The 26876-nt window shown below is 41.8% G+C and overlaps 1 protein-coding gene and 1 long non-coding RNA gene across 3 annotated transcripts in view; one reads left to right on the top strand and one right to left on the bottom strand.

Moving 5' to 3' along the window:
• The first annotated feature begins 4102 nt into the window (after positions 1-4102).
• The window catches only part of LOC307210145, a 168459-nt gene continuing 145685 nt past the window's right edge, over positions 4103-26876 (top strand). Inside the window, exon 1 of the long non-coding RNA XR_013835871.1 lies at positions 4103-9991. This is a non-coding gene — a long non-coding RNA (uncharacterized lncRNA). The remainder of the gene's footprint in view (positions 9992-26876) is intronic.
• PITPNC1 (phosphatidylinositol transfer protein cytoplasmic 1) overlaps positions 10683-26876 on the bottom strand; it is a 126528-nt gene continuing 110334 nt past the window's right edge. The window contains exons 8-10 of one of the 2 annotated variants that reach the window (XM_079965659.1): positions 21915-21978; positions 17553-17671; positions 11634-11772 (exon numbers count right to left, since the gene is read on the bottom strand). In XM_079965659.1, coding sequence (XP_079821785.1) covers positions 11767-11772; positions 17553-17671; positions 21915-21978 — 189 coding nt within the window. In that variant the 3' untranslated portion in view covers positions 11634-11766. Of the gene's footprint in view, positions 11773-17552; positions 17672-21914; positions 21979-26876 lie in introns of both variants that reach the window. The other variant, XM_079965658.1, reaches the window with a different exon arrangement.

Genomic DNA, 26876 nt, shown 5'->3' on the forward strand with positions numbered 1-26876 from the left:
AGTTGAATAGATGGGAGTGGTTGTAACAGAACAGTTTTGAGAACTGCAGCTTTACAACTTCTACTTGGGCAAGTTTGCTTAGGAATTTCACTGTAAAGGATCGCATTCAAGTAAGCGTACATAGAACGTCAGCCTTAATGGAATTGCTTTCAGTGTGCCATGTGTGAAACGACAAATTTCTGGACTTCCAACTTTCCAGGAAGTCACGCCCTATCTCATGTGTGCTCTTCTTAAGCCAAGCTACAGCACTATGGTTATGGTTCCTTAGCAGCAAGATGACACAACACTGGTACATGCCCAAAGGCATGTTTTCCTTTACTGCATCGTATCTTGCGCACTGAGCTCTGGCTTTAGCAACAGGTGTAGGGATAAGCCCTGGCTAAGATTAAGCTTTAAAAGGTTTGCGGCTAACCTTTCTAAATTACAAGTTATAACTCTTTTTTTTTTTAAACTGCTATTGTTATTTTTAATAATATTGTTTTAGAATTATTATTTACAGCAATGAGCGCAGATTTTGTTGGTCTGCAGTGCCTTGAGCACCGGTAATAAGCTGCATAGAGAAAACAAAAAACAAATACAACACTGAGCCAGTCTGTAAAAATGTTTTCAAAAGCTTATTAGTCTGAAGTGATGGGGCAAAGATTTGCATTCTATCTACATATAGATTTTGAACTGAAAATACTATTTTCATATACAAAATAATACAAAAAGGGAAAGTAACACCTTTTCACCCTTCAGTTGAGATCAAAACCTGCTACCCAGGGTGGCTGCCTCATTTTTCCACATGGTGGAGCTAGTTCTGCATGCTTCCTAAGGTAGGTATGTTGAGACTTCAAATGTTCTTTCCCGATAGTATCCATTATGTATATCCCTATGTGTATTAATGAGGCCTTCCCCACAGCCCTTCAAGCAGTCATATGGATGGTTGATCATGCCAGCGAGGTTTCATTTAAATGTAGATGAGTTCTACCGCATCTGATAAAAGAAAATGATTCAGAAATGAACAGCCCACACAAAAGCATGCATTTTTGTTATTTCATAAATGTTTTACACATTGCTTCTTTGCCAGATAAAACTGGCTGTAGGGGGAGTTGCGTTAAAAATGTATTGTCACTTGTTATTTGCAAGAACACAACAGCTTTAGTTACTAATGTTTCGAAGGAGAACACCAAAGATTTAGGCAGATAAGTCCTAAAATGGTGGTACAGATTCTGTGGTGGAGATACTGCAACCATGCCGGCCAGGGCAGAAGGTGGGGTGAGGCAGATTTTCAGGACCCCATTTGGCATTTTAAAAACGTTACCTCTCATTGAAACCAATGGAAGGTAAAGTAAATCCAGGTCCAGCATACGTTTTCAGCTTATCTAGGGGCATGATAGGGATACAAAGAGGCTTTTTGATGCAATGATCCAAGGCTTTCCCTGAACCAGTGGCTTCAAGTCACAAGACAGGAGATTCTGACTAAACATCAGGAATAATTTTCTGATAGTAAGAGCTGTTCGGCAGTGGAACGGTCTCCCTTGGGAGGTTGTGGGCTCTCCTTCCTTGGAGGTTCTTAAGCAGAGGTTGGATGGCCATCTGTCGTGTATGATCTAGTTGAGATTTTTCCATCGCAAGGGTCCTTTCCAACTCTGCAATTCTGTAACAGCCCATTTGCAAGTCCACCACCCACGAAGCACCACTGATGGTATAGCCATGGTGGCAGAGCTTTCCGCCAGGGCCGTCTTTACCTGGGGGTGCAAAAAAGCTCAACAACTTTGTGTTTGCCGCCCCCCCCAAGATCAACAACTTTAAGTTTGCCCCCTAAAAAAGGGGGTGCTGGGCAGATCTTTGCAACCCACCGGCGCATATGCTAAAGACGGCCCTGCTTTCCGCAACCACATCAGAGAGACATCTGCCTGCATACCTCACAGTATGGCGCTTAGAATAGCTGCCTTAATAATTCTGTAAAATGTAAAAGTTCTTAGGACTGTACTTTTAAATATGGAATAGGCATTTCCCTTTCAAACTAATGTAGCAGGCAGTTGGGCTGGCTATTGTTTCATAACTTTTGTTATAATGTAGCTATTGTTTGCTGCAAAATGTTTTAATAGTACCTGTAGTATACAAGTGAGAACTGGAATGGGTACTTAGTGTGCTGAGTACAGCCGAGTGATTTTTTGTTGTCGTAAGATTATACTCCAGTTGGAAGATTAGTGGTGTCCTTGCAGTTATAATTGTTTTATATTTGGGGGGGGGGTTGACGCTGAAGTTCGTTCCCTGTTTCTTATGTAACAAAGAACTGTGTGAATGGCTCAAATAGTTTATTTGATCCTACACCACAAAATACGAATCAATACTCCATATCATGCATCTCTATTGCTAGGAAGCTCTGCTTTTCTGCTGCGACTTCTCCTGGAGAAGGTAGATCAAGCCACTGTCATACGTTTATTCACACTGAAGTTAGACCGTTGCAACATGTTCTACACGGGTTTGTCTTTGCCGAGTGTTTGGAATCTACAACTTGAATGGAATGTTTTTCAGGGACTGGATAGACGCTTAAGGAGTAGGCATTGGGAGAAGTGGGGTTGGAGACTGATTTAGAAGAAGGAATCAGTGACCTGGGGGAAGGATTGGAAAGTGAAGAACAGGAGGGACAGGTCAAGCTAGTGGAGAGAGTCAAGGACTTCCACACCTCCTCCTCCTGCCCCTACCTCTCCTGCTCCACTGTCTCCCAGGACCAGAAGAGGACTGAAATGGGAGGAGCAGAAACAGTTGCACGCAGGTGTAGTCTGGAATTAACTGTTAATGCTGGCTCCCGCTATTTTTCTAGTCTGCTGTATTGAATTGAGAGTATGTTGAGTTTAATGATTGTGAGTCCATTTTGTGTGCCTTCTGCACCCCAAGCAGCATATAAATGTGAGCCCCAGTAGTGGTAGTGAACCTGATGATTTAAAATCTGAAGGAGCGCCTCCACCCCCATCGTTCTACCTGGACACTGAGGTCCAGCGCCGAGGGCCTTCTCAAACAGATGTCAAAGAGAACAACAACAACAACTACCAAACTTTTAGAAGACATCTGAAGGCAGCCCTGTTTAGGGAAGATTTTAATGTTTAATGTATTACTGTATTTTAATATTTGGTTGGAAGCCACCCAGAGTGGCTGGGGAAGTCCAGCCAGATGGGCGGGGTATTATTATTATTATTATTATTAAAATGTGTCTCAATTTACCATCATTTTTCTGTTGCAGGTTGGCACAAAGTACTCCGGTTCTTGATGTAAAAATAATATATTTTGCACACACAAGCAAGCAACCGTAGGGGAGAAGCTCTAAATAAAAAGGTTTTCCCAGGAGAAACAATAGTGGTGAGCGATAAAGTTGGTGATTTACATACAGAAAATCCCAGCTTCAGTCCCTAGCATCTCCAGTTTTTATAAAGCCAGGTAGCAGATGATGGGAAAGACCTAGATAGTCTGGTCAGATTAGATAATGGGCGAGTTAAACCAACTGTATAAGAAAGCTTCACCATACACTCCAGCATTCTAATCTAAGTTGAAAAATTCTTACCCTTTACAAGGCACAAAGACCAAATGGAATATAGTCAACAGAACAACCCCATATGAAGTATTTCATTGTGTAAAAAAATTGTGACTTATATTTTGATGTCAGCAGAACTGAACTCATTTCCACCCCAAAGGACTCCTCATATTCCACTGATGATACATATAAAATATTATAGGAAGGCTTCAGTTGTCCCAGGCCTTGTAGTGAGCAGTAACAAGGCATCTTAGGGATCAGTTTGCAACCAGAGTGGTATAGTAATTGTCACCACTCACAGCAACATCTTAGCCAGAATTGAGAGACAGCTAAGGGAAAATGTTCATTTATTTTGCAATGTTCAAGTAAAGTTTGTGTTGTGCCAGATATTTCAAGCTTCTGCAGGCTGGATTTGAAGAGGAAAACGTTAATACAAAGTATATACCATATTTTTCGCTCTATAAGACGCACCAGACCACAAGACTGTTTTTGGAGGAGGAAAATGAGGAAAAAAATATTCTGAATCTCAGAAGCCAGAACAGCAAGAGGGATTGCTGCGCAGTGAAAGCAGCAATCCCTCTTGCTGTTCTGGCTTCTGGGATAGCTGCGCAGCCTGCATTCGCTCCATAAGACGCACACACATTTCCCCTTACCTTTTAGGAGGGAAAAAGTGAGTCTTACAGAGCAAAAAATACGGTAAATTAACATTCTTATAAGATCTGGATCTCATTGCACAAATTCACAGAAAGAAAACAGGCAGTCTTGGAAAGAAGATTGCTTGGTAGTTTATTTACAACAGAATGTAAGAAAAACGTGTAAAACGATAATAAATAACTGAAAAGCAACAATTAAGTGGTGTGAATGGAAACTATGATACTCGGATCCTTCTAAGCCTTGTAATGTTTTAACTCGGGCCGCTTGGTCCTCCTTTCATGGAACGAGCTTATCTAAACAATGTACTGTAACACTAAACCTATCAGCAAAAAACAATAATATACACAACATTCAAAGTCACAAGGATTGCCACAGAAGTAAAAACTTATTTCCATAAGTAACATTTAAAAATCAGAGGCTGTAATTAAAAGACCATGCCGGCCACACAAACTAGGAGGGTGTTTTTTTTTTTGGGGGGGGGGACAACAGTTAAGAATAGTTGTAGCTTCAAGCCTTTATTGACACATAAGACATCTAAATTAAGGCTGAATAACAGCAAGTTCCTATTGACAAATTCATTTATCCTCCCCTATTGCATTTACTAGCTGTAGCTGTTTCAAAGTGCATATGTTTGATTTATTCTATATGACAGCATGTTTTAAAGTTTTGGTGCAGCAAACCATTCAAAGAAGTGTGAGCAGAATTCAAAATTCTCAATGGGGCCTTCCTACCTTCTCCTCTCCAGCCTCCGGCACTGTCTGAAAATACTGCTTCTGAGGCTCAGGGGATCTCCAGAAGGATACTGGATGTGGTATTTGCATTGGGAGGAGGGAATCAGTGAAAAGCTTTTGCTCTGCTTATGACTGCTCAGATTAAAACCACAGAACACTCTTTGTACATTCTCATATTAACAAACATCTTGAATATTCTGTTACTCAATGAAACGTCCACTAGACAGAAATCTGGTTAAGAGAAACAGATTGAAGACATCTATTCTGGAGGAGCACCACTCCAGCAGGGAGTTGTGCAGTGAATTGTCTCAGGATTATAGCCTTGGAGATGATTAAGTTCAATATTTCTGCAAATTTACTCAAATAGGCAAGCATAATGGTACAACAAACAGGAACGATGCCTGCTCATCAAAAGGGCGCCGTTGTCTTTTATGGCAGCTCAACCTGTTACTTGGCAAATTCAACATATGCCTGTATTGTTTCTCTCAGCAAGCAGGTAGTGTCGACAACATAGCCTTTAAGTTCCTCTGATAAGGGCCCAGTGAAGGTTTCTTGATACAAATATGGGAGGTTTTAAAGATGCATGTATATATTCTCCACATGTTGTTACAGGAATGCTAGATTTTTCTGTACCAAGAGTGGAGCCGCTCTTACTTGAACTTTTATGGTGTAGCTTTTAAAAAAGCATACTTCAGTTAATATTTTGCCTGAGTACAATGTCAAGATTGGAACTTTTAAGTCAACAATTTTGGGAGTCTGTATCACAGGTAGGAGAGGTTGATTTGGAAAAAGCGGCAACACATACCTCCTTTTTATTTCTTCCCTAGCAGTGCTTCAGTGTATACAATTTGCCTGTCACAAAAAAAGGCAGGGTCAACAACACCACTGCAATGCCATAGTATTTTAGTTTTGCTGTGCTGCACCACACTTTTAAAAGTGCCAGCTAAAACCACATTGTTCCACAAAACAAATAATATAAACACCCGCAGCTCTGTCTGTTCCTCACAATCAAACCTAAAAAATATACAAATTTATACAAAGTAATTCAGACAATTTAGCAGTGAAAACTTCTTTTTGTATAAAAGACATATTAGTGCAACAAAAATATGTTAGAAATTTAATTTAGTTATTATTCTTGTGCTGGAAATATTTTTTAAAGCAGTTGTCATAGCATGGGGGGGGGGATGGAAGGAGAAAACGAAAAGTTGTTTAATATTTGATAGCCTGATCACGGCAAAAGCAGTGAGGGAAAACAGAAAATGATTGAGGAGTCTGCCATGACCCATGAAAATCATAGATGTAAGGATGATGTCAGTTCTCCAGAACAGATTTGTATCTGTTCTCCCCCACCGGTACAAAGACAGAAAGTAGGAGGCAGGAATGGAATGGGCTAGCCCATCATTGAGACATGCAGCGGAATTAAACTTGTGTCTTCTTCATTAAGCACCAAATTTAAATAGCATATCTAAGCTGAACAAACGCTTATAGATACAGTATTGAAGAGTGGGGAGGTAAAGCTGAAGATTCCATTAGTATTTTTCCATTGCATGCAATATTGCCTTTCTGTGTTTCAGATATGCACTATGCGTTATGTTAAGTAACATCTTCTTGGGAGATGTTAATTCATTTACACAAATGCTTCATCTCCACCCCTCCCCAAAGTCAAAGTAACGCAACAGGAGAGCAGGAAGTGAGACAGTTAAAACAAACACAATAATGCAATCTGGCCCTATTGATTTGTGCGGAACATTCAAAAAAGGAGATAGAAGGATAGCAACATTTATTTGTAGGCCTACGGAATTTGTCACAATTCAATTGGCAGTAGTGCCACCTGTTAGCTACAGCCGCATGCTGATTCAGGGTAGATTTATATACAAAAGGTTTCTGATAATAAGGGTGGGTGGGAGATATCACAACAGCCAAACAGAACAGCAGGATGTTGAGAAAGAATGAAAAAACAACAGACAATAATTGAGAGAAGGCATAAAGCTAAGTGTTAGGTGTATTCAGAACTAGTAGGTGGTGTTGGCCTTAGGTTCATGAAGCTGTCAAACCTACGAGCTGCATTCTGTCCTCCCACCCCATTTTTCTACGACTGAAACTACTCTTCTAAAATCACCTTACTATTTACTATTTAAACAAGCCACTTAGAAGTTGGAGGGGGGATTGAAGTCAGCTACTTTTTCCACACGCAACATCATGCTACCATGCTCGATAGAAATATATCCGCTATTTTATTTTTTCCAATGACTTAAAAGAGAAGCAACACCCTGAGGTCTGGATCTATATTTCTATTTGCTTCTGACAGAACGTGCATAATCTCACTACAAGTTTATGACACATTCACCACTTCACAAGGCCTGGTATAGCTTGGACAGTGAGTTACTAAGAACACGGCTAAAGAAAAGGGTGAAGGATTAATTGCAATTTGGAATTAATTATATCCTTAGCCCTCAGGACAATTATGGGACAATTATGTCAGGAAATAAAAGGACTCCTAATTTAAGTTGTGATATGGGGAAGCAACTTTAATTCCTGAGATTGAGGGTGATGCTACTAACAGGCCAGAAAGAATTCATCTCTTTCCCAGCTGTATGGCAATGTGCAACTGGTACTGTAATTCTCCATGGTTATTGTAGTAAAAAGGACATACTCTTAAGAGTGGATCAAAAAGTTTGTTGTGCAAGCAGAAAGGCACTTCCATTTGCACAAGGGCCTCCCTGCTGATTTCCCAGTCCTGCAGCAGTCCCGTGTCTCCTCCTACACTGTTCTGCAGGGTCCCTCAACCCTTAGGAGTTGAGTTTTGGGTGAGCACAAGGGGCTGTAGTAGGAAAGAGGTGCCAGGAAGGCCCTGTTGAGTGAACCTGTAAATTCTACTTTTCCCTGAAAGAAATTTAGTATGAAAGAAGCAACTCAGGAACTGGCAGACTTTTTTTTTGCTTCTCTAAGAAGCATTGTAAGATCTCTACGTTGCATCATCACATTACTTTTGTGTGCTGTTGTGTGCTCCAAAACTGACTGGGTGGAGACATCTCCGTTAGCTTGTTTAGGTTAACCAAATTTTACGAGGTTTCACTTTCCTCTCTGAAGTCAATATGCTGCAGTCATAGGCATTATCTCCAGTTAGTCCACATATTGAAAGCTGAAACTGGGCCTCTTACACCCTTGTGCAGGCCAAAGGCTTATAGGCTGCTCCTAGCTTTCGTTGAAGAGATATAGTTATTTAGAGAATTTGTCCTCCTTTTCAGAATTTCAGTTGCATTGCAATTTATTGTCTTGTTGCAGTATTTTGAGCATGGGAGATCCTCTCCAAACTAGACGTGATCTACTTGCTTTGCATGCAGTGGTAGACTCAGGGGCAGAGTTCATGCTTTGCGAGATTCCAGTTAAATCTCCAGCACCTGCAGGTAGGGTTGATAATGTCCTCTGTCTGAAACCTTGGAAAGCAGTTACTGTAGACAATATTAGTAATGGTCAATATTGTCTATTACTGTAGACAAACTAGATGGACCAACGTTCGGACTTAGATAGGGCAGCTTCCTTGTTATAAATCTGTCCCCTATACTCCTGTCTGCTAATTACTTTCAACTCAAGAGAGCTGAATGGGTGGTGTTCTTCCCTACCTCTGGTGGAAGAAATTCCTACAGTTTTTACTTCCCCCATTTTGGGGAAATCTTAAAAACATAACGAATCTACATGGCCTTGTTCACATCCCCAGCTATTGTTACCCATAGTTTGGCGCCAGGATGAAACAGGCCACATACTACCACTTAAAATAATCGGTTGTTTTGATCTAGACATGAGGAGGCCCACCGTCACAACGCTTAAGAACCCTTGTCTTAAACTGCTTACCTAACCAGCCTTTGCCAAGCTGGTGACCCTCCAGATGTTTTGGACTACAATTCCCATTCGTTCCAGCCAGCATAGTTATACTGGCTTGGGCTGATGCAAGTTTTAGTACAAAATGTCTGGAGGGCACCTTGTTGGCAAAGGCTGCTCCAGTCTGATTAAAGAAACCAATGGCGGCAGAATTATACAGTGATCAGCAATCAATATGGTAATAAACCAACTATAAAAGGTAAAGGTACCCCTGCCCGTACGGGCCAGTCTTGACAGACTCTGGGGTTGTGCGCCCATCTCACTTAAGAGGCCAGGGGCCAGCGCTGTCCGGAGACTATATACTATCTTAAATCCCCAGTCAGATGTTAGCTTTGTCATCTTACCCTTAAGGTAAGGAGAATCTGGCCTGCCACCTCCCACTGTCTCCTTATAGTGACCTGCTTTCAGGCTTTTCACCAGTCAGCAGCTTACCTTCTCCCTAACATATACTCTTTCTCCTCCTCCCTGCTGTTTCTTCCAGCAAGTGTTGGGAACTACAGTGGTGCCTCGCAAGACGAAAAGAATCCGTTCCGTGACTCTCTTCGTCTAGCGGTTTTTTCGTCTTGCAAAGCAAGCCCATTGACGGCTTAGCGGATTAGCGCTATTAGCGGTTTAGCGGCTTTTAGCGGCTTATCGGCTTAGCGCATAAGCGGCTTAGAAAAAGGGGGGGGGAGGAAAAAAAACCCGCAGGAACTCGCAAGACATTTTCATCTTGCGAAGCAAGCCCATAGGAAATTCGTTTTGCGAAGCACCTCCAAAACGGAAAACTCTTTCGTCTAGCGAGTTTTCCGTCTTGCGAGGCATTCATCTTGTGGGGCACCACTGTATAGACAAGCAAGGCTGTGGGTAGGCTGGAAAGAGCCTTTTTAAAAAGCATACTGGATTGCCACACAATATAAAAGAGGGTGGGAGGGAAGCTAGTAAGCTGAAGAGATTGCTTCTTCTCTTTGCCTCTCTGCTGTTTTCCACATCTCTCTCTCTTTCAAGGTTGTTCCCTAAAATGTATCCTTATTCAGGCATTATTTCTGTACAGGAAATGTCAACATGTATGGGGGCGGGGCACATCCACTAGCTCTACCCCTGCATGTACTCATCCTGCCACACTATTCCCAAACTTCTCGCATCAAGTAGAATAGGTGTGGTCTACCTGTGTTTGTGGGCGCGGGTGGCGCTGTGGGTTAAACCACAGAGCCTAGGACTTGCCGATCAGGTCGGCGGTTCGAATCCCGCGACGGGGTGAGCTCCCGTTGCTCAGTCCCTGCTCCTGCCAACCTAGCAGTTCAAAAGCATGTCAAAGTGCAAGTAGATAAATAGGTACCGCTCCGGCGGGAAGGTAAACGGCGTTTCCGTGCGCTGCTCTGGTTCGCCAGAAGCAGCTTAGTCATGCTGGCCACATGACCTGGAAGCTCCCTCGGCCAATAAAGTAAGATGTGCGCCGCAACCCCAGATTTGGCCACGACTGGACTTAATGGTCAGGGGTCCCTTTACCTTTACCTGTGTTTGTATGATGGAGCAGGGTTTCTAACTGGCTTCTACTTGTACTTAACTATCTTCCTTGAGCCCTTCCCTTTTCAACACGAGAAGGCAGGGAAAAAGTGGGGTGGGAATGGGACACTGGGCAGTATGTCAGGTCACATGCACCCCAACACAGGTCATTACCTGTTCAGGCAAGACACCTGAATAGGGCTTCTGTTTCTCACAGCTAAGGAGCAGAAAGTGGGTTGATGGCAACCCGCCTTAGAATGGCATCCATCACATCAGTTACTGACCATTTTTGTCGGTCATTGGCAGAATGGGAAGCTTTATAGCCTAGTATAGCTAAACACCTGCTCACAGTCTAGCAGAAAACTGACTGAATGTTATCTTTCATTTTTAAAAGGATTTTACATCGGGTGTTTTGTCTGGTTTCATAGGAATTCTGAGGGCTTGAAATAAATCACTTAACCAATCAATTGCTTGTGTTCCCATCTTGCTCTCTGCAACGACACTCCCAAATACCAACACAGAACAGCTATACAACAGCACACCATAAAAAGGAGTCACAAATTTTGTGCAAGATACAAATAGTTCCAAGGGTCTAAAAATAAGTATAATGAATTACAACCGGAGCTCACTGGTTCTTTAGTTTTGAAGAGCTTAAAGTGTGCATTAGCAGCGCTCCAAATCCTGAGTTGTATTCAGTAAAACAAGAATCTGAATAATTACTGTTGGTATTCAAGTGTTTCTCAGTGAATAGCAGTTCAAAGGTTTACTTTAAGGTGCACTTGGCCTGAGAGTAAAAAGGATTTTAGAAATTGAGATATAATGGCTTGAAATGAGAAATGTCATTTGAAACTGTCCCTCAATAGTCCCTCATTCTCTCAAGATGTCCTTGCCACCTTTATTAAATCCATATAACATCTCCAGTCATAAATACTGTTATGCTATATATGAGAATATCTTTTGTTTACTACAGTTGCTATGTAGAGACTGACTTTTGCTTTTGCAAGCTTGTTTCATTTTGTGTTGATAGCAACATCTGTCATATGGCTTACAGCTGCAGTCTAGGAATCGGAGCATATGAACTATGTTCTCGCATGCACTTAGCTAACTAGTTTAAGGGACAAGCCTGATGGGGAGCGGGGAAAGGTCATACTTTCAGATCAGTAAATTTTGTTTACACAAAACAACTACCATGAGCTTTGCAAATGCTATTCTTTCAGTCATGGCTTGTCATGAAAACATGCTGGGTTTAGAGAGCTTTTTTGTCTGGATCTGGGAGGGTGAGAGTTTCTGGGGCAGATTTTTTCCGTTGCCGGTCTTTGGGAACTGATAGAAATTCAGGCGCCTCTGTGGAGAGAGGTGTAGACGGAGCACTAGAAGGAGCACTGCGGATTGAAGAAGGGAGGGAGACATTAGAGATCGATATTGCAGGAGGGAAGATCCCAATTTTCTTGTTGGTGGCTTCCTGAGTTGCTCGTTCAAATTCCCGGACTTCATCCATAGTCATGTCTTCAATGAGAAGAAAAGGAAGAAAGACAAAAAAATGTTAGAACCACTGCACATGTTTGTTCCAGGCTTTTTAAAGATGCTAGTCTGCATGACCATTGTTATTCCAGTGCATTAGAACTCGAAAGGGAAGGGAAGCTATTGCCAGGGAATTTCACAACTGGCCACTGAAATTTCAGGAGGCACATTTCAGGCACCGTTCGTATCGTTCTTGGAGCTGCCGACACTGAAAAGTAATTCCTCACATTGATACCAAAATTTAGGCGTCTGTTTCTATGAATTTTGAGCAATTCCACTGTTTATATTCTTGTCTGTCCTTGCTCCAACATGGGCAGAATTCACATATAAATGGAAGACGCAGCAGGCTTCGAATTCTAGCCCAGCTCAAGCAAACCATTGCTTCTTTAATAGCTATTTCCATCTAGTGAACTGATGTTAAAATGCTATTTTTGCAAATAGAGGCTCAAGATAGGCCTTGATGGTTACTTTATAAAAACAACTGATCATGTGAACGTCATAGATACACTACACTGAATAGCATGCTATCTTCAACTCTGGTGTAGCTGTTTAAGATCACATGGTCAGACACTCTAATTTTCTATATTATCAGCTAAGCTTTGTCACTGAACCATTTTTATTTGCGTGACACACTGTATCTATTAGATTATTTCCAAAGAATATGTCATTTAAGATACATAGAACACAATATTTTATCAATTATTTTTTACCTAGTAGGCGCAGACTTCATTAAAGTCAGTTGGAAAGCTGGTGGTTTGAAAAGGAGAATATAAACCACTTCATTTATTGCTCCAGTTGTATATGGATTGTATCACTTCAAACTGGAGGTGGAAGCTCACAAGATTTAAAATTCTTTCATATAAAACTGGCCTCCACAAAACGCCATAGATTCCAAGGAGAACAATCTTAGCAGATCATGATAATCTTCACACTGAAGTAGTTTATCAGGTGAGTCTCCACCAGCTTGGGCCCATTTTCAGTATCTCAACTATCTCATAAGCACTAGGCTTTGGTAACATCGTCATCATCATCATTAACTTCCTTTTCTAAGGGGCATGAAAGTGTCTCTCTATACAATGCCCTGTACACAGCATATTCATACAGAAAATTAATTAGATCAAGACCACCAAAAAGAAGCTGAGATTATTATGAATGAAACAACGAGAATCCTCTTCCATCTCTGTTTAAGTTTGTTCCTTAACGGATTGTTAAAAAACACTCAAACCAAGGTAATACAGAGTTGAAAGGAAACTTGGAAGTCCATCTGGTCTAGCTAGTTACATGGTAAATAATCTCAGTGACAACAGATGATTCATTTGAGACCTGCTTTAAGGGTGCTTCCAGAGAGGGGCGATATACGGCCAGTGGATTGTTCAGGTTTGATTTTCCCATGTGTGCAATTGGCAAATGAGCTTTCACATGCTCCCGTTTTTTCATTAGTGACTATTCCTTGCTATTCTACCGCTTGCAATCCGCACCAATGGACAGATTTTGACGGAACGTGTCTGGAGGTTTTTACTTCCCTATCCATCAGTATATCTGACCATGGACATCCAGAAAATTAAAATCTCAGGAACAGCACGAGAGCAAATGTTACCAGCCATAGTTAGCATGTTTCACAACGGACAATATGGAGGGTTGTGTGTGTAGAATCATAGACTTGGAGTTGGATGGGACCCCAAGAGTCATCTAGTCCAATCCCTGGCAATGCAGGAATCTCAACTAAAGAAGTGATGACAGGTGCCCCTCCAACCTCTGCTTAAAAACCTCCAAGGAAGGAGGCATATCCATTTCTATTTGGTTATGTTTATTTTTTAACACACAGGCTCATATCATTTGGGATGCTGTAAATAAAATGGCTAGGGACGCGGGTGGCACTGTGGTCTAAACCACTGAGCCTCTTGGGCTTGCCAATCAGAAGGTCGGCGGTTTGAATCCCTGCAGGGGGGTGAGCTCCCGTTGCTCGGTCCCAGCTCCTGCCAACCTAGCAGTTCAAAAGCATGCCCAAAAGTGCAAGTTGATAAACAGGCACCGCTCCGGCGGGCGGGAAGGTAAACGGCATTTCCGTGCACTGCTCTGCTTTGTTGTGTGGGAGGAAGGGAAAGGAGATTGTTAGCCACTTGAGACTCCTTAGGGTAGTGATAAAGCGGGATATCAAATCCAAACTCTTCTTTAGTCATGCTGGCCAAAAGACCTGGAAAAACTGTCTGCGGACAAACGCTGGCTCCCTCGGCCTGTAAAATGAGATAAGCGCCGCAACCCCAGAGTCATCTGCGACTGGACTTAACTGTCAGGGGTTCTTTACCTTTACCTTTTTAAACAAAATGGCTAGGCTAGGAAGGAGAAGTGCAGTGCTAAACAGTATCCACTGAAACATCACCACACCTATGACAAACGAACCACCAGACCAAGCTAATGAGCTTCTACACCAACAGTATTTGTGTGTGTATATATATATATATATAGAGTGTTGGATAGGCAAAGGTAAAGGGACCCCTGACCATTAGGTCCAGTTGTGACCGACTCTGGGGTTGCAGCTTTATTGGCCGAGGGAGCCGGCGTACAACTTCTGGGTCATGTGGCCAGCATGACTAAGCTGCTTCTGGAGAACCAGAGCAGCGCACGGAAACGCTGTTTACCTTCCCGCTGGAGCGGTACCTATTTATCTACTTGCACTTTGACGTGCTTTTGAACTGTTAGGTTGGCAGGAGCAGGGACCGAGCAACGGGAGCTCACCCCGTCACGGGGATTTGAACCACCAACCTTCTGATCGGCAAGTCCTAGGCTCTGTGGTTTAACTCACAGCGCCACCCGTGTCCAACATATCCGCGTATGTTTGGTATTCCACACTAAAGTGGAAGCCAGATTAAATGGAAAAAAGAAAAGGGGGGGGGAAGTATGAGCTGGAATTTTGATGACATCATAAGGACCCTGGAAAAAACCAAACATGCACATGAGCAGCACCAATTCCACAATAAACCCCTGTCTGGAAGCACCCTAAGTTAGAAGAACCTGTGTTTGAGAAAACATTCCAGTCTTGTTTTCATTCCAGTGATGAACCTGTTAAGAATCCAGCTGGTGAGCTCAAACCTGAAGGAATTACACTGCTGAAAAAAATGGCTGATGCAAAGCACGTGCAACCAGGCCATGGAACATGTCCTTCTTTTCACAGTGAAAGGCTTTGGGTTTTCATTCACAAATTAATCAAATATCAGCTAGACACTGCTGCACACAGTTCCACCAGAGGGCAGAATTACTTCACCGTAAAGAAAGTTTTCCCTCCTAGAAAATTCCAAAGCACAATTCTTTCTGGTTATTTCCCCTCTACGGATACAAAATTCAAGATGGGTTCAGCAAAAGGTCATCTGAGATTTGCATGCCTCAAATCCAGGTTGCTGTTTTGAATACTAGCAAAGGGTTTGTTTATTCAATGCAAAACCCAGCTTGGTTTCAGTTTCAGCTTTTCTTCAATGAAATGGACTCACATGAAAGAAACTCAGAGCTTGCCCACATTTGAGCATTGTGTAGCAGTCAATCCACTAAAATTAGACCAGACTAGGCCATATCCACACATATCTGAATTTGAATACGAGGAGCAATTCATTCTTTTTATTCATACCAGTAGTCACTCCCTTTTGTGTTTGCCCCTACCTTCTAATTTTATTCTATTGATTATATTATGTCAATTAAGTACCAGGGCACAGATAGCTGCATGCACACCTCTCTTTTTAATTCCCCACACCCAGGAAATGTGCATAAGCACAAAGGCAATTGTAAATGCTCAGCACATACCTTTATTTAGTGCAAATCTGAGGGATCAAAAGAAAAAAACAAAGCTACACTCCTCTGTCCAGGAGCATGCTAGACATGCCAGTTATTAGCATGCTGGAAAAGAAACAAAAGCAATTCTAAATCCTCATCGCATACTTTTCAGATTGCTGCACAGTTATCTGGTGCAGAATTTTTTAATGTGGTTTGCGCAGTTTTCTGGTTTTGTGCACATCTGATGGATCAATATATATATTATGCCTATGTTCCTCTTGGTAGCATGGCCAGAAAATAAATGAAAGCACTGACGAAATAGTGGCCATGGAAAGAGGAGTGGCAGAAAGTAATGACTGATCCACTCTGCCCAAACCACCAAAATAAATTGTCTGCAACCCCAAATGGAGTGGTAGGGAACCTGGTTTCTTACTGGATTAACCCCAGATCTGGTAAAGCTGAAATTACAGGAGAAAAAAGCATTGAGATTGGTGTTGTTTGAGGGTAATGTCATGTGGATTATGGAAATTTAAATGGGAATGCAAGCACACAATAAACTCCAATGTGGACAAGCCCGAAGAAAAGCTGAAAAAGGTTACAAACCCCCCCAAATTAATTATACGTACCACTGTTCCCAAGCAAAAGCTCTTTTGAAAAGACCTGTTATAGTCAAATGCCTCAAGGCCTATCAGCAGGCTAGACAACCTTCTAATTAACTTTAGCTACTCATCACTTCTATGGGAAAGATATTGGTAAAAGACTAGGGAGAGTGCAGATTGCACGGGTATCAATATTATGAGGCTGCTAGAATCACTTGATATTAATGGCGAAACTGACACCCAAACACATGATCGGCAAAAGGCAGCAGAGTGGGAATTGAAGATGTGGCAGAGTCCCATGGGAATGGAAATCCGTGATCATAACAGTTGAGAGCGGTGCTGAGCAGCTACACCGTGCTATAATTTGCACTGTCCATTGGGCTGCTGATGGGAGTAGGCATTCGTTTGTCTGTTTATCAAAGCAAGTATTTTACTCACTTGAGATAATTGCCCCAGCTCTGCTCTCTTCCATTTGCTGTTTGATTAATGAGCATTCACGTGGCTTTGAATCAATCAAACCGAAGCTCAGCACACTGCTCAGGAGATCTCTCGTGCCCAAACTTCCCCAATAATTTCAGTGGATGGAGACCATCCTTGTGCACAAAAACATAGCCAGTCTGTTCTGGAGGATAGTGCTGGCTCTGCGTTGCCTGGTTCTGATCTAACAGACCACCAACTTTGGTGGAAAGCACAGCTCCAATTATTGGCACAGGGAACTTGGATGTAAATCTGCAACTTGGTGTGCCCAGTTGACTCTAACCTGACAGTTTCATTTTCCACTGGAAGTAGATACCTACATCTGAAGTTAAAACAGGCATACCCCAAAACAGGAGTTGCAACACAGATCTCCCCAGACTGTAAGCCTGGCTTCACACTGTGTTCACAATACCAGGGACAGATGTAACAAACAAAGCAAACACTGAGTCACTTCATGGCCATGTGCGCCTTTTCAAAAGAGTGCAGTATTTGTTCAAGTGAACATTGGTTTGTTGCCTGCATTAAAACACACACATGCAACAGTCCGTTTTTTGGAAATATGAGGGGAAAGATGCTTTGAAGAGGGAGTGAGAAGTGGTCTTGTGGCAACATAGGGAGTTAAACAACCAGGGCTGTGCATAGCTGTCTCAGAACTCGATTTTTAAGATAAGGTTGTACATTTGGGGGTGGGCAAATGCGCTGAGGATATTTCTACAGCAGGCTCACCACTCAGATTTTATCTGAGCTTTATGTTGACCCTTCTAATTCTCCACTGGGAAAATGGCGCAAAGAAGGAAATCAAGGTGAGCCTTTGCACTGATGAATTCTGCTTCCACAGAAATCATTGTCATGCAAAATCTGACCACTTGTGTTCTTTCTTTTTTGCTCTAGCAGAGGGTGGGCAATATTTTTAAAGAGGCTACATACACTTCCTTTGGCATGGCTCTCTATTTCACCCACAGGAGATGAATGTTGATCGCAAACTTTAATGTTGGTTTTTTCATGCATATTTTTCTCATATTCTCGAACATCCTCCATAGTCATATCTGAAAAAAGTTCAAGATGTTGGGTTGTTTTCTCTATTAATTCAATCCAGGCTTGAATGAAAGGGAAGAGTCTAGGGAGAATTATCTTTCTAGCAAAAGCCAAAAAGCAGAAGCCGGCTAGCTTTATGAGGATTCATAATAAAGATTGTTAAGTTAAACCAGCCAAGGAAGGTATAAGAAGGTTGAGTTAAGGGATAATTGCAGAATGGGGGTGCTTGGAAGCTGGGATGTTTTTGTCAAGTGAGGTTGGCAGGAAGGTGTGGGGTGCAGGCTTTGCTAGAGGCAAACATCTTCTAAAATAAATTTAGAAGATTTCCTGGAAAAAAGAGGAAGGATTAAGGAACAGCACGAGAGTTTACTTACCTTGTCAGAGACATGCCAGGAAAACTCTACATTATGTATAATGACACACGATTTTTTTTAAAAAAGTAGCTTCATTGTTTTAACACTACACAGCTCAGCTTTGAGAGATTATGTGTTTTTAGATTTCGACAATTTGTATAGTGCTTAATCATAGCCAACCCTACGCAGTGTAGTGAAGGACTGCAGAAAGTACCTATGAATAGTGAAAGGATTCAAACACTTTGAAAGGTAAATCCAAATAAACATGTGCTTTGTAGAGCTACCAAAGAAAGTCATACGCAAACCGGATCCACTAGGACGTGTGTATACTTCAGGCATTTCAAAGTTTTGCAGGAGCTCCACTGTGAAGTGCCTACCTTCACAGATCTTACATTATATCACAGGGGTAGGCAGACTTCAGTCTTGTTGGATCTACATTGTAATTTTATTAGACCCCCTCCCCAACAAAATATCTGCCAATGACACCCAACAGTTAGATTTTTTGAAGGGGGTGATCGTGAGCACATTCTGAGCCCTGGAATTGGATATCAGTACCAGAAATGAATTGAACTCACAGTCCTTTCATACAAATACTCCTGATTAGCTTTGTTCATTTCAGTGGCCTACTTCAGGTGACAAAATTCATTTTGGTGTTTCTATTTTTTTTTAAATAAAAAAAAAGGGTATAAGAAACCATTGCTGATGTAGTGCCAATTAATCAGAGATCTACAGTGTGGAATGTAGTCCTAACAATACGTTGTATCACCACTGGCATGAGTCATGGATTATCATATTTTAATATTAGTGTACTTAGAATGAAGGAGCATTAAAGCGTTGATCAAATAAGCTTATAAGCAATGAAAATGGCACGATCAAAAGCACTTTTGCCGGGCAAAGTACATGCTCTTCATTAGCAGCACTTCAGTTAATAATGAAATACTGTTGTCTTATAGCAATGTTAATTGCATATTAAGATGAAACCCTAAGCTTATTTATCTGGAAGTAAAAACCGTTGAAATAATGAAAATACTTCCAAATGAACAAGTTTAGGATTGAGGTTTAGAGGGCAGTGCAACAACAAAATCCACCTTTTTAGAATAAGCAAAATCCCAATGCACTGGCCCACTGAATGCTTGATACCATCGATTGATATACACCTTATAAATATCTAGCTTTAAACATATAACAAATATTGAGCTATGGTGACCAATTAAACATTACTTGAAAGGAAGCTTTCCTTTATTTTACTTCTGCAGCAAATTTTAAAAAGCCCCAAGCATTTAAAACATGCCAATTATTTAAAATAATTTGCCATTATCCTGCACCAGCAGTTTAGGCACAGGTTTGCTGGAAAAGTTATTATTATTATTATTAAAATTTGTATACTGCCCTTCATCTGAAGTTCACACAACATAAAAATACAAAATGAATACAACAGAAAGCTATTCACTCATTGCTGTGCTCCTGGTTCCAAAAGGAAGTGTATATTTTATTTTATTTTATTTTATTTTGGAGGGGCAACGTTCCCCTTATGCCAGGATGCCACTAGCATCCTATTCTGCTTCAGCAGCATGCTGTACAAAGTCAATGAAGAGAAGAGAAACCTAGTTATTGGGCAGAGGTGGGGACAGAAGAGTCTTTTATTGAAAAATAAATGTTTGGGGGCATGCTTCGAGGGTGCATGTGCAATAAAACGGACATAAAGTGGCATGATGTTGCTGCGGGAAGTGGGTGGCTTTGCACTATATATCACAGTGCTTCTGTGGATAAGAACTTATTCGTGAATTAAAGTTATGTTTTCGTCCATGAAAGCTGTTCAAGACCTTCCTGAGGATATTCAATAGATGCAAACAGGCAAACCACATCTATCGCAGTGGCTCTGGGTTTTTTCCTGGGGGTCTGGTTTCATCTGCATGAAGCACTATAAAAACTTAGAAACTGAGTTTATCTACCGTGCGTGATCTAGGGGTGCGGGTGGCGCTGTGGGCTAAACCACAGAGCCTAGGACTTGCCAATCAGAAGGTCGGCGGTTTGAATCCCTGCAACGGGGTGAGCTCCCGTTGCTCGGTCCCTGCTCCTGCCAACCTAGCAGTTCGAAAGCACGTCAAAGTGCAAGTAGATAAAGAGGTACCGCTACGGCGGGAAGGTAAACGGCATTTCCGTGCGCTGCTCTGGTTCACTAGAAGCGGCTTAGTCATGCTGGCCACATGACCCAGAAGCTGTACACCGGCTCCCTCAGCTAATAAAGCGAGATGAGCGCCGCAACCCCAGAGTCGGTCACAACTGGACCTAATGGTCAGGGGTTCCTTTACTTTTACCTTTACTGTGGGTGATGACTACAACACTGCCCCAAGTGCCTGAAAATCTGTCAGATGTGCACAAAGCTGTGAGAAAGGGTTGACAAAATCCCCTTACAGTGCCAATCTAATATTAGGCGCAGGGCCAAGAGACTGCCTGAATTCAGGTTAACTGCACAATTCCTCAACCCACTTTCCTAAGAATTGATCCTGCATAGCAGTTCCTTCTCGCAGTATTACTCTCACACTGAATGCCTGTGCAGATGCTAACTTGTAGAACTGTACCAATGAATGCTTCACCTAAACTTGTAGAACAATTCTGTAATAATGAAAACATTATTATTGTATTAATAACAGTGACATATGGAAAATGAACCAAGCTGAAATACCAGAAATCCCTTTTGTTGGGAAACAGTTTTACACAGCTCAGATGGAACGGTGGGACAACATGGTTAAAAATAATGGTTTAGAAACAGGGAGCTGCAGAATTAACTTGATTTGTTTTTGTTTTTCTCCATAGAGGAAATATTCTCAAGGCATAGGATGGACAGTTAGGGTTGGACTAGTTCTAATAACCCTTCACCTTTCTATCTTTGTGTTAATTACCCGACGAAGGCTGACAGCACTAATCCTCCTTCTGACACTTACTTTTCCTTTGATCGAGTCACCTAATCATTCCTGTTCACTTTTCCATCTGTAAAATGCAGATAATAATCCTTATTTCACAGACTGCTAGGGTGATTAATGTGTGAACTGTGCTTTGAAGATTGAACTTGTTAAGCTCTATTGTGGTCCAAGCCCCTTCTAGATTTTCTTCCTCCTGCTATTATATTTGCAGTAGTTTGGGGGGGGGGTGATTCAGTTGTATAACTCTATTTTGATACTTATCTTTCTGTAGCTTACTTGCCATTTTTTATTTTTAACCAAAACTCTGTAGGCTTACTTGCATTTCATTGGGTAAACCTGAAAATGAAGGTCTTAGGACAGCTTTACACAAGTCTATCACCCAAAATGAATATACACATAATGCATATATACATAAATGCATATCATGAGTGACATCCAATATTAGTTGCATTTAGGGTAGATTTCTTAAAATTAATGGACTTAAGTAACTTTTAAGCCTATTCACATAATGCCAGCGTATCTCTATTTCCTTATGTATGAATGCTTTTAAATAATACTGAACACACATTGCTGCAAAATTGTAACCACAACTGTCAATTCTGTATATATTCCAAGTAACAAAAAGTGGGTGGATTAGAACCACACTCTTTAAAATTTTAAAGAGCATGCCCTCGTCCCTTAAAAAAAAAATCCTTCTGCCACATTGGCTATGAAGGATACATTCTGTGTGAGCTCTGTATAAGGCTGCAATCCCATGCACATCTACCTGGGAATAAGCCCCACTGAACTCAGTGAAACTTACATCTCCCTAGACGTGTATAAGATTGCACTGAAAGAAATGCAAAATCTGTCCTTTGTGATGGCTGCCTTAACAAGACCACCAGAGCGGGGGGGGGGGGGGGAGCACTGCATGCAGTTAATAAGGCCTTAGATAATCCTTTTGCCCATGTGAGTTTATTTTTGAAAACATGACTTACCATACCACTCATCCACCCATGTAAAAGCCTGTCGGTGGCCAATCAGCAATATATCTCTGACCACCTGTAAATCAGAACAAGGGTTAAAGACATCTCTGAGAACAAACAAACAAACAAACAAACAAAAAAACAAACAAACAGGAATAGCATCATACCAGAGGTATGCACTAGATTGGAGGTGGGGAACATTTGGCTCTCTAGATATTGCTGGCCTGCTACCCGCTTCACCCCTGAACATTGACATTGCTGACGGAGCTGATGTGAGTTGGAGTCCAACAACATCTGGAGGGCCGCAGGTACCCCCCCCTCAACATGTTATGCTGCTGCTGAAAGAACTGCACTGGGTTCGATTACCTCCTGAGCTAAATTCAAGTTACTGTTTCTGGTGAATACAGTTTGGGACCAGGCTAAGTAAAAAAAACAACCACCCCTTATACACCCATTGATCACTGTGCTCTGCAGGAGAGGAACACCTGCATATATCATCTTGTTAGATCTGTTCTGTACAATATAGGAATTTGGCTTTCAGCATGGCAGCACCTACCTTTTGAAACTTCCTCCCATCACACATCAGATAGTCTCATTTGCCTTTCTGATGCCTACTGAAGGCCTTCCTTTTTCAACAAGCCTTTTAAAATGAGAATCTTTTATCCCAGTCTTTATCTATCTTGGAATGAAGTTAACAGTCAAAACAATGAAAGGGGATTACATATAGGCAATGACCATCTAGTGTGTGTCCAACTGGCGCATGGCCACTGACACACAGGTCCTTTTGGACCCGGAAGAGGGCAGAATGGCGGCCAGGAGCGGAACCCCCATGTAAAATGGCTGCCACCCATATATGCAAACATTTCCACATATCAAAACAGTATTATGTTAAAAATAATTATTTTACTGTAAAATCACTTCAAGATATTTTATGGGAAATGATGTTATAAATCGATAACTTAATGCATAAAATAGATCTAACACCATCCAAATGGAGCCTCCATGCCAATCTAAACATAATGACACATTAAAAATGTATGGTTTCCCTGTTTCCCAAATATAAGCAGAAAAGTCACTGCTAATTTTGTAATATCACCTTGCCAACAAAGCTATGGTATTCCCAGTAGTGAAGTATGGAAGTGAGAGCTGGACCATAAAGAAGGCTGATCACCGAAGAATTGATGCTTTTGAATTATGGTGTTGGAGGAGACTCTTGAGAGTCCCATGGACTGCAAGAAGATCAAACCTCTCCATTCTGAAGGAAATCAGCCCTGAGTGCTCACTGGAGGGACAGATCCTGAAGCTGAGGCTCCAATACTTTGGTCACCTCATGAGAAGAGAAGACTCCCTAGAAAAGACCCTGATGTTGGGAAAGATGGAGGGCACAAGGAGAAGGGGATGACAGAGAGATGGATGGTTGGACAGTGTTCTCGAAGCTACAAACATGAGTCTGACCAAACTGCAGGAGGCAGTGGAAGACAGGAGTGCCTGGCGTGCTCTGGTCCATGGGGTCACGAAGAGTCGGACACGACTAAACGACTAAACAACAATAATTTTGTAATGCCCATTTGTTGAAAGGTGCACATACAAAGAGTGCAATGAAAACTGTGCCAGGCAGCAGAAACACCAGTCAGACAGATTTGTGATGACACAAGTAGGAAGAGGTGCAACAAATACCCAGATTTTCAGCAGCTGGGCTAATGATATTCACATGGCTTTCATTTTAAAACCGATTATGTCCATTCCATATATGAAAGGCCAGCGCCCTTCAAAAATTATATCCTATCCCAAGTGTTGGGCATTTCCCAGGGGAAAGAAAAGTAGAACAACTTGTACCTTAGGGAAACAGAATTACAGTGTGCACCATAAAGAGATGATTTACTAAACTTTTCTATCTGTAGCAAAATGATCCCACCAAGGAAGTACAAAGGAGAAACAGCACAGAGAGAATACCTATCGGGGAGGTATTTTCCCCTTTTGTCATGCACAGATAGGAGAGACTCTGCAGTTAAACTCATGATACACTATTTATTTTATTTAAGTTTCACACAAAAAACTGCTTTAAATATTACAACAAATTTACAAAATAAAGGACAGTGAAATGTATAACTTCTTCACCTATTTCTATGTTGTATTCTGCAGTTTTGATCCATGCAGAGAGTAGTGAGGACACTGAAAAACATTCAGAATCAGTTTTGAATTCTGGGCCTGAAGGGCAAAAAGATTACAGACTAGCATCAAGGATATAAAGCTTGAGGCAGAAATCAATCCAGTGTGGTTTAGTGGTTAGATTGTGGTGCCTTCCAGACAGTGTCAGATTACATTCCCATCATCACTGACCACTGGTAATGCTGGCTAAGGATTCTGGAAGTTGAAGTCCAATAAAATCTAGATGCTACCATGTTGGCTAAACCTGGGTTAGAAGGGTTTAATTCAGGGGGAATTCAGGGTCAAATTTCTACCCAGCCATAAAGCAAACTGGGTGACCTGGGTGGGCCTGTCAGTATTTCTCTACCTAAGCTACAAAATTCATCATGCGAAAGGCTGGGCTGGATGAATCCCAAGCCGGAATTAAGATTGCCGGAAGAAATATCAACAACCTCAGATATGCAGATGACACAACCTTGATGGCAGAAAGTGAGGAGGAATTAAAGAACCTTTTAATGAAGGTGAAAGAGGAGAGCACAAAATATGGTCTGAAGCTCAACATCAAAAAAACTAGAATCATGGCCACTGGGCCCATCACCTCCTGGCAAATAGAAGGGGAAGAAATGGAGGCAGTGAGAGATTTTTACTTTATTGGGCTCCATGATCACTGCAGATGGTGACAGCAGTCACGAAATTAAAAGACACCTGCTTCTTGGGAGAAAAGCAGTTACAAACCTAGACAGCATCTTAAAAAGCTGAGACATCACCTTGCCAACAAAGGTCTGTATGGTTAAAGCTATGGTTTTCCCAGTAGTGATGTATGGAAGTGAGAGCTGGACCAAAAAGAAGGCTGATCACTGCAGAATTGATGCTTTTGAATTATGGTGCTGGAGGAGATTCTTGAGAGTCCCATGGACTGCAAGAAAATCAAACCTATCCATTCTTAAGGAAATCAGCCCTGAGTGCTCACTGGAAGGATAGATCCTGAAGCTGAGGCTCCAATACTTTGGCCACCTCATGAGAAGAGAAGACTCCCTGGAAAAGACCCTGATGTTGGGAAAGATTGAGGGCACAAGGAGAAGGGGACAGCAGAGGATGAGATGGTTGGACAGTGTTCTCGAAGCTACCAACATAAGTTTGACCAAACTGCAGGAGGCAGTGGAAGACAGGAGTGCCAGGCGTGCTCTGGTCCATGGGGTCACCAAGAGCCAGACACAACTAAACGACTAAACAACAACAACAACAACAACAACAACAACCTACTTCACAGAGGAGATATTGCTACTTCTACTAAAGTTTGGGAGACAACTCGCCACCTTGATTCTAAGCCCAATAACTGACCCTTTTTCTAAGCATGGCTGGGATTTGGGGTCGTGAATTTGTAAAGGATTGCTAAAGATATGGCTTGCAGCTAGAACTTTCCCCAATGAGCTGTGCCAGCCTACTATGGTAGCTCTTGTGCACTGGTTGATTATAACCTAAGGGAGATACAATGTCATGTGCAATTTGAAAGTGAAGATCAACTCTGTGTTGCTAGATTGGGGGTGGGGAGATTATTCCTGACCTTGCATGAAAGTAGGTGGAACTGAGGATATGGCACGATGCCATTTCTTGCTACATGACTCATGAACCTACAACATGCGCAACTTTCTGTCTTTTTGAATCCCAGGAGCATCCTGAAGTTTGAAATAGTCAGCATCTCCCACCATCCCCCAGTATGCTTGGATCAAATCTCCATGGGAAAGATAAGCTTTTAGCCAAATCAGTTGGCTACATGCAGCACTGTGCTAAAGTTTCTTCTTTTTTCAAACAATATATATTTCTGCTTAAAAATAAAAACTACATACAGGGAATGACCATTGCGTGTGTATTCAAAGCACACAGGACTGCACGCATGAGCCATTTTTCAACCTGGAAGAGGGAGGAATGGGGTGGACTTCTGCACGCTCTGCCAAGGAACATGATGACCTGGAATGTGCGAATTTCTTTAGCGTTATTTCTGCTTTTATTTATTTATTGTTGTGGGGAAGTGTAAAACTTCTAGCCTAGCCACAAATCACTGCAGAACACCCTCTTCAAAAAGCAGGTCAGAGACTTTATAAGAAATACAGGATTAGTTCAAAGCTGACGGGAGTAAATTCCAAGGTCTTTTAAATGGGGAAGAACTATTCATTACAACTGTGAATTTATTATCTGGACACTTTGAGCATGCACTAGGATGCCAAGCGTCCAAAGAGGAAGCATGCATGCAATGAAAATCAGGAACATTGGCTTTCTAATATTACTCTTATAGATTCCACATCCCATGTTATAATCTGCAATGGTTCCTTTCCTACTTTGTTCTTCTTTGCCTGTTTTAGACCTTGAACCAAAGATAAACAAAAATGTGCAGAATTTTGAGTAATAAGTTACAAGCAGCCTCGCATGAGCAAGTATATACATAGTTCAAGGGTTTGTTTGTCTCAGACACAAAAAGAAGAATGTAGGGTAGTTACATTCTTGATGTGTAAGCTTCTTCGACAGGCTGGTTGATAGTTCTTGGGAAGAGCAGACAGGACTGATGCACAGTGGCACCAGAGACATGGAGAAATGTGGTCCTGGAAGCAAATGTAGGTACAAAGTAGGAATCTGAAACCTGGGCCCTCCAAGGTAGGTTTCTCTGAAACACCGCCTGTTGCATGTGTTAGGCTGCCTTTGTAAGTTGAGCCATCACAATCCGGTGGAATATAAGGGAGAAAAGTGGTAGCCCATCTATCTGCCTCTTGCCTTTCCCTTGTACGCTGACTGAAACACTATCAGCTGCATCCCTGCTGAGCATGCAGCTGT

The sequence above is a fragment of the Podarcis cretensis genome (assembly GCF_951804945.1).
Source record: "Podarcis cretensis genome assembly, chromosome: 2".
In the NCBI taxonomy this organism is placed as follows: Eukaryota; Metazoa; Chordata; class Lepidosauria; order Squamata; family Lacertidae; genus Podarcis; species Podarcis cretensis.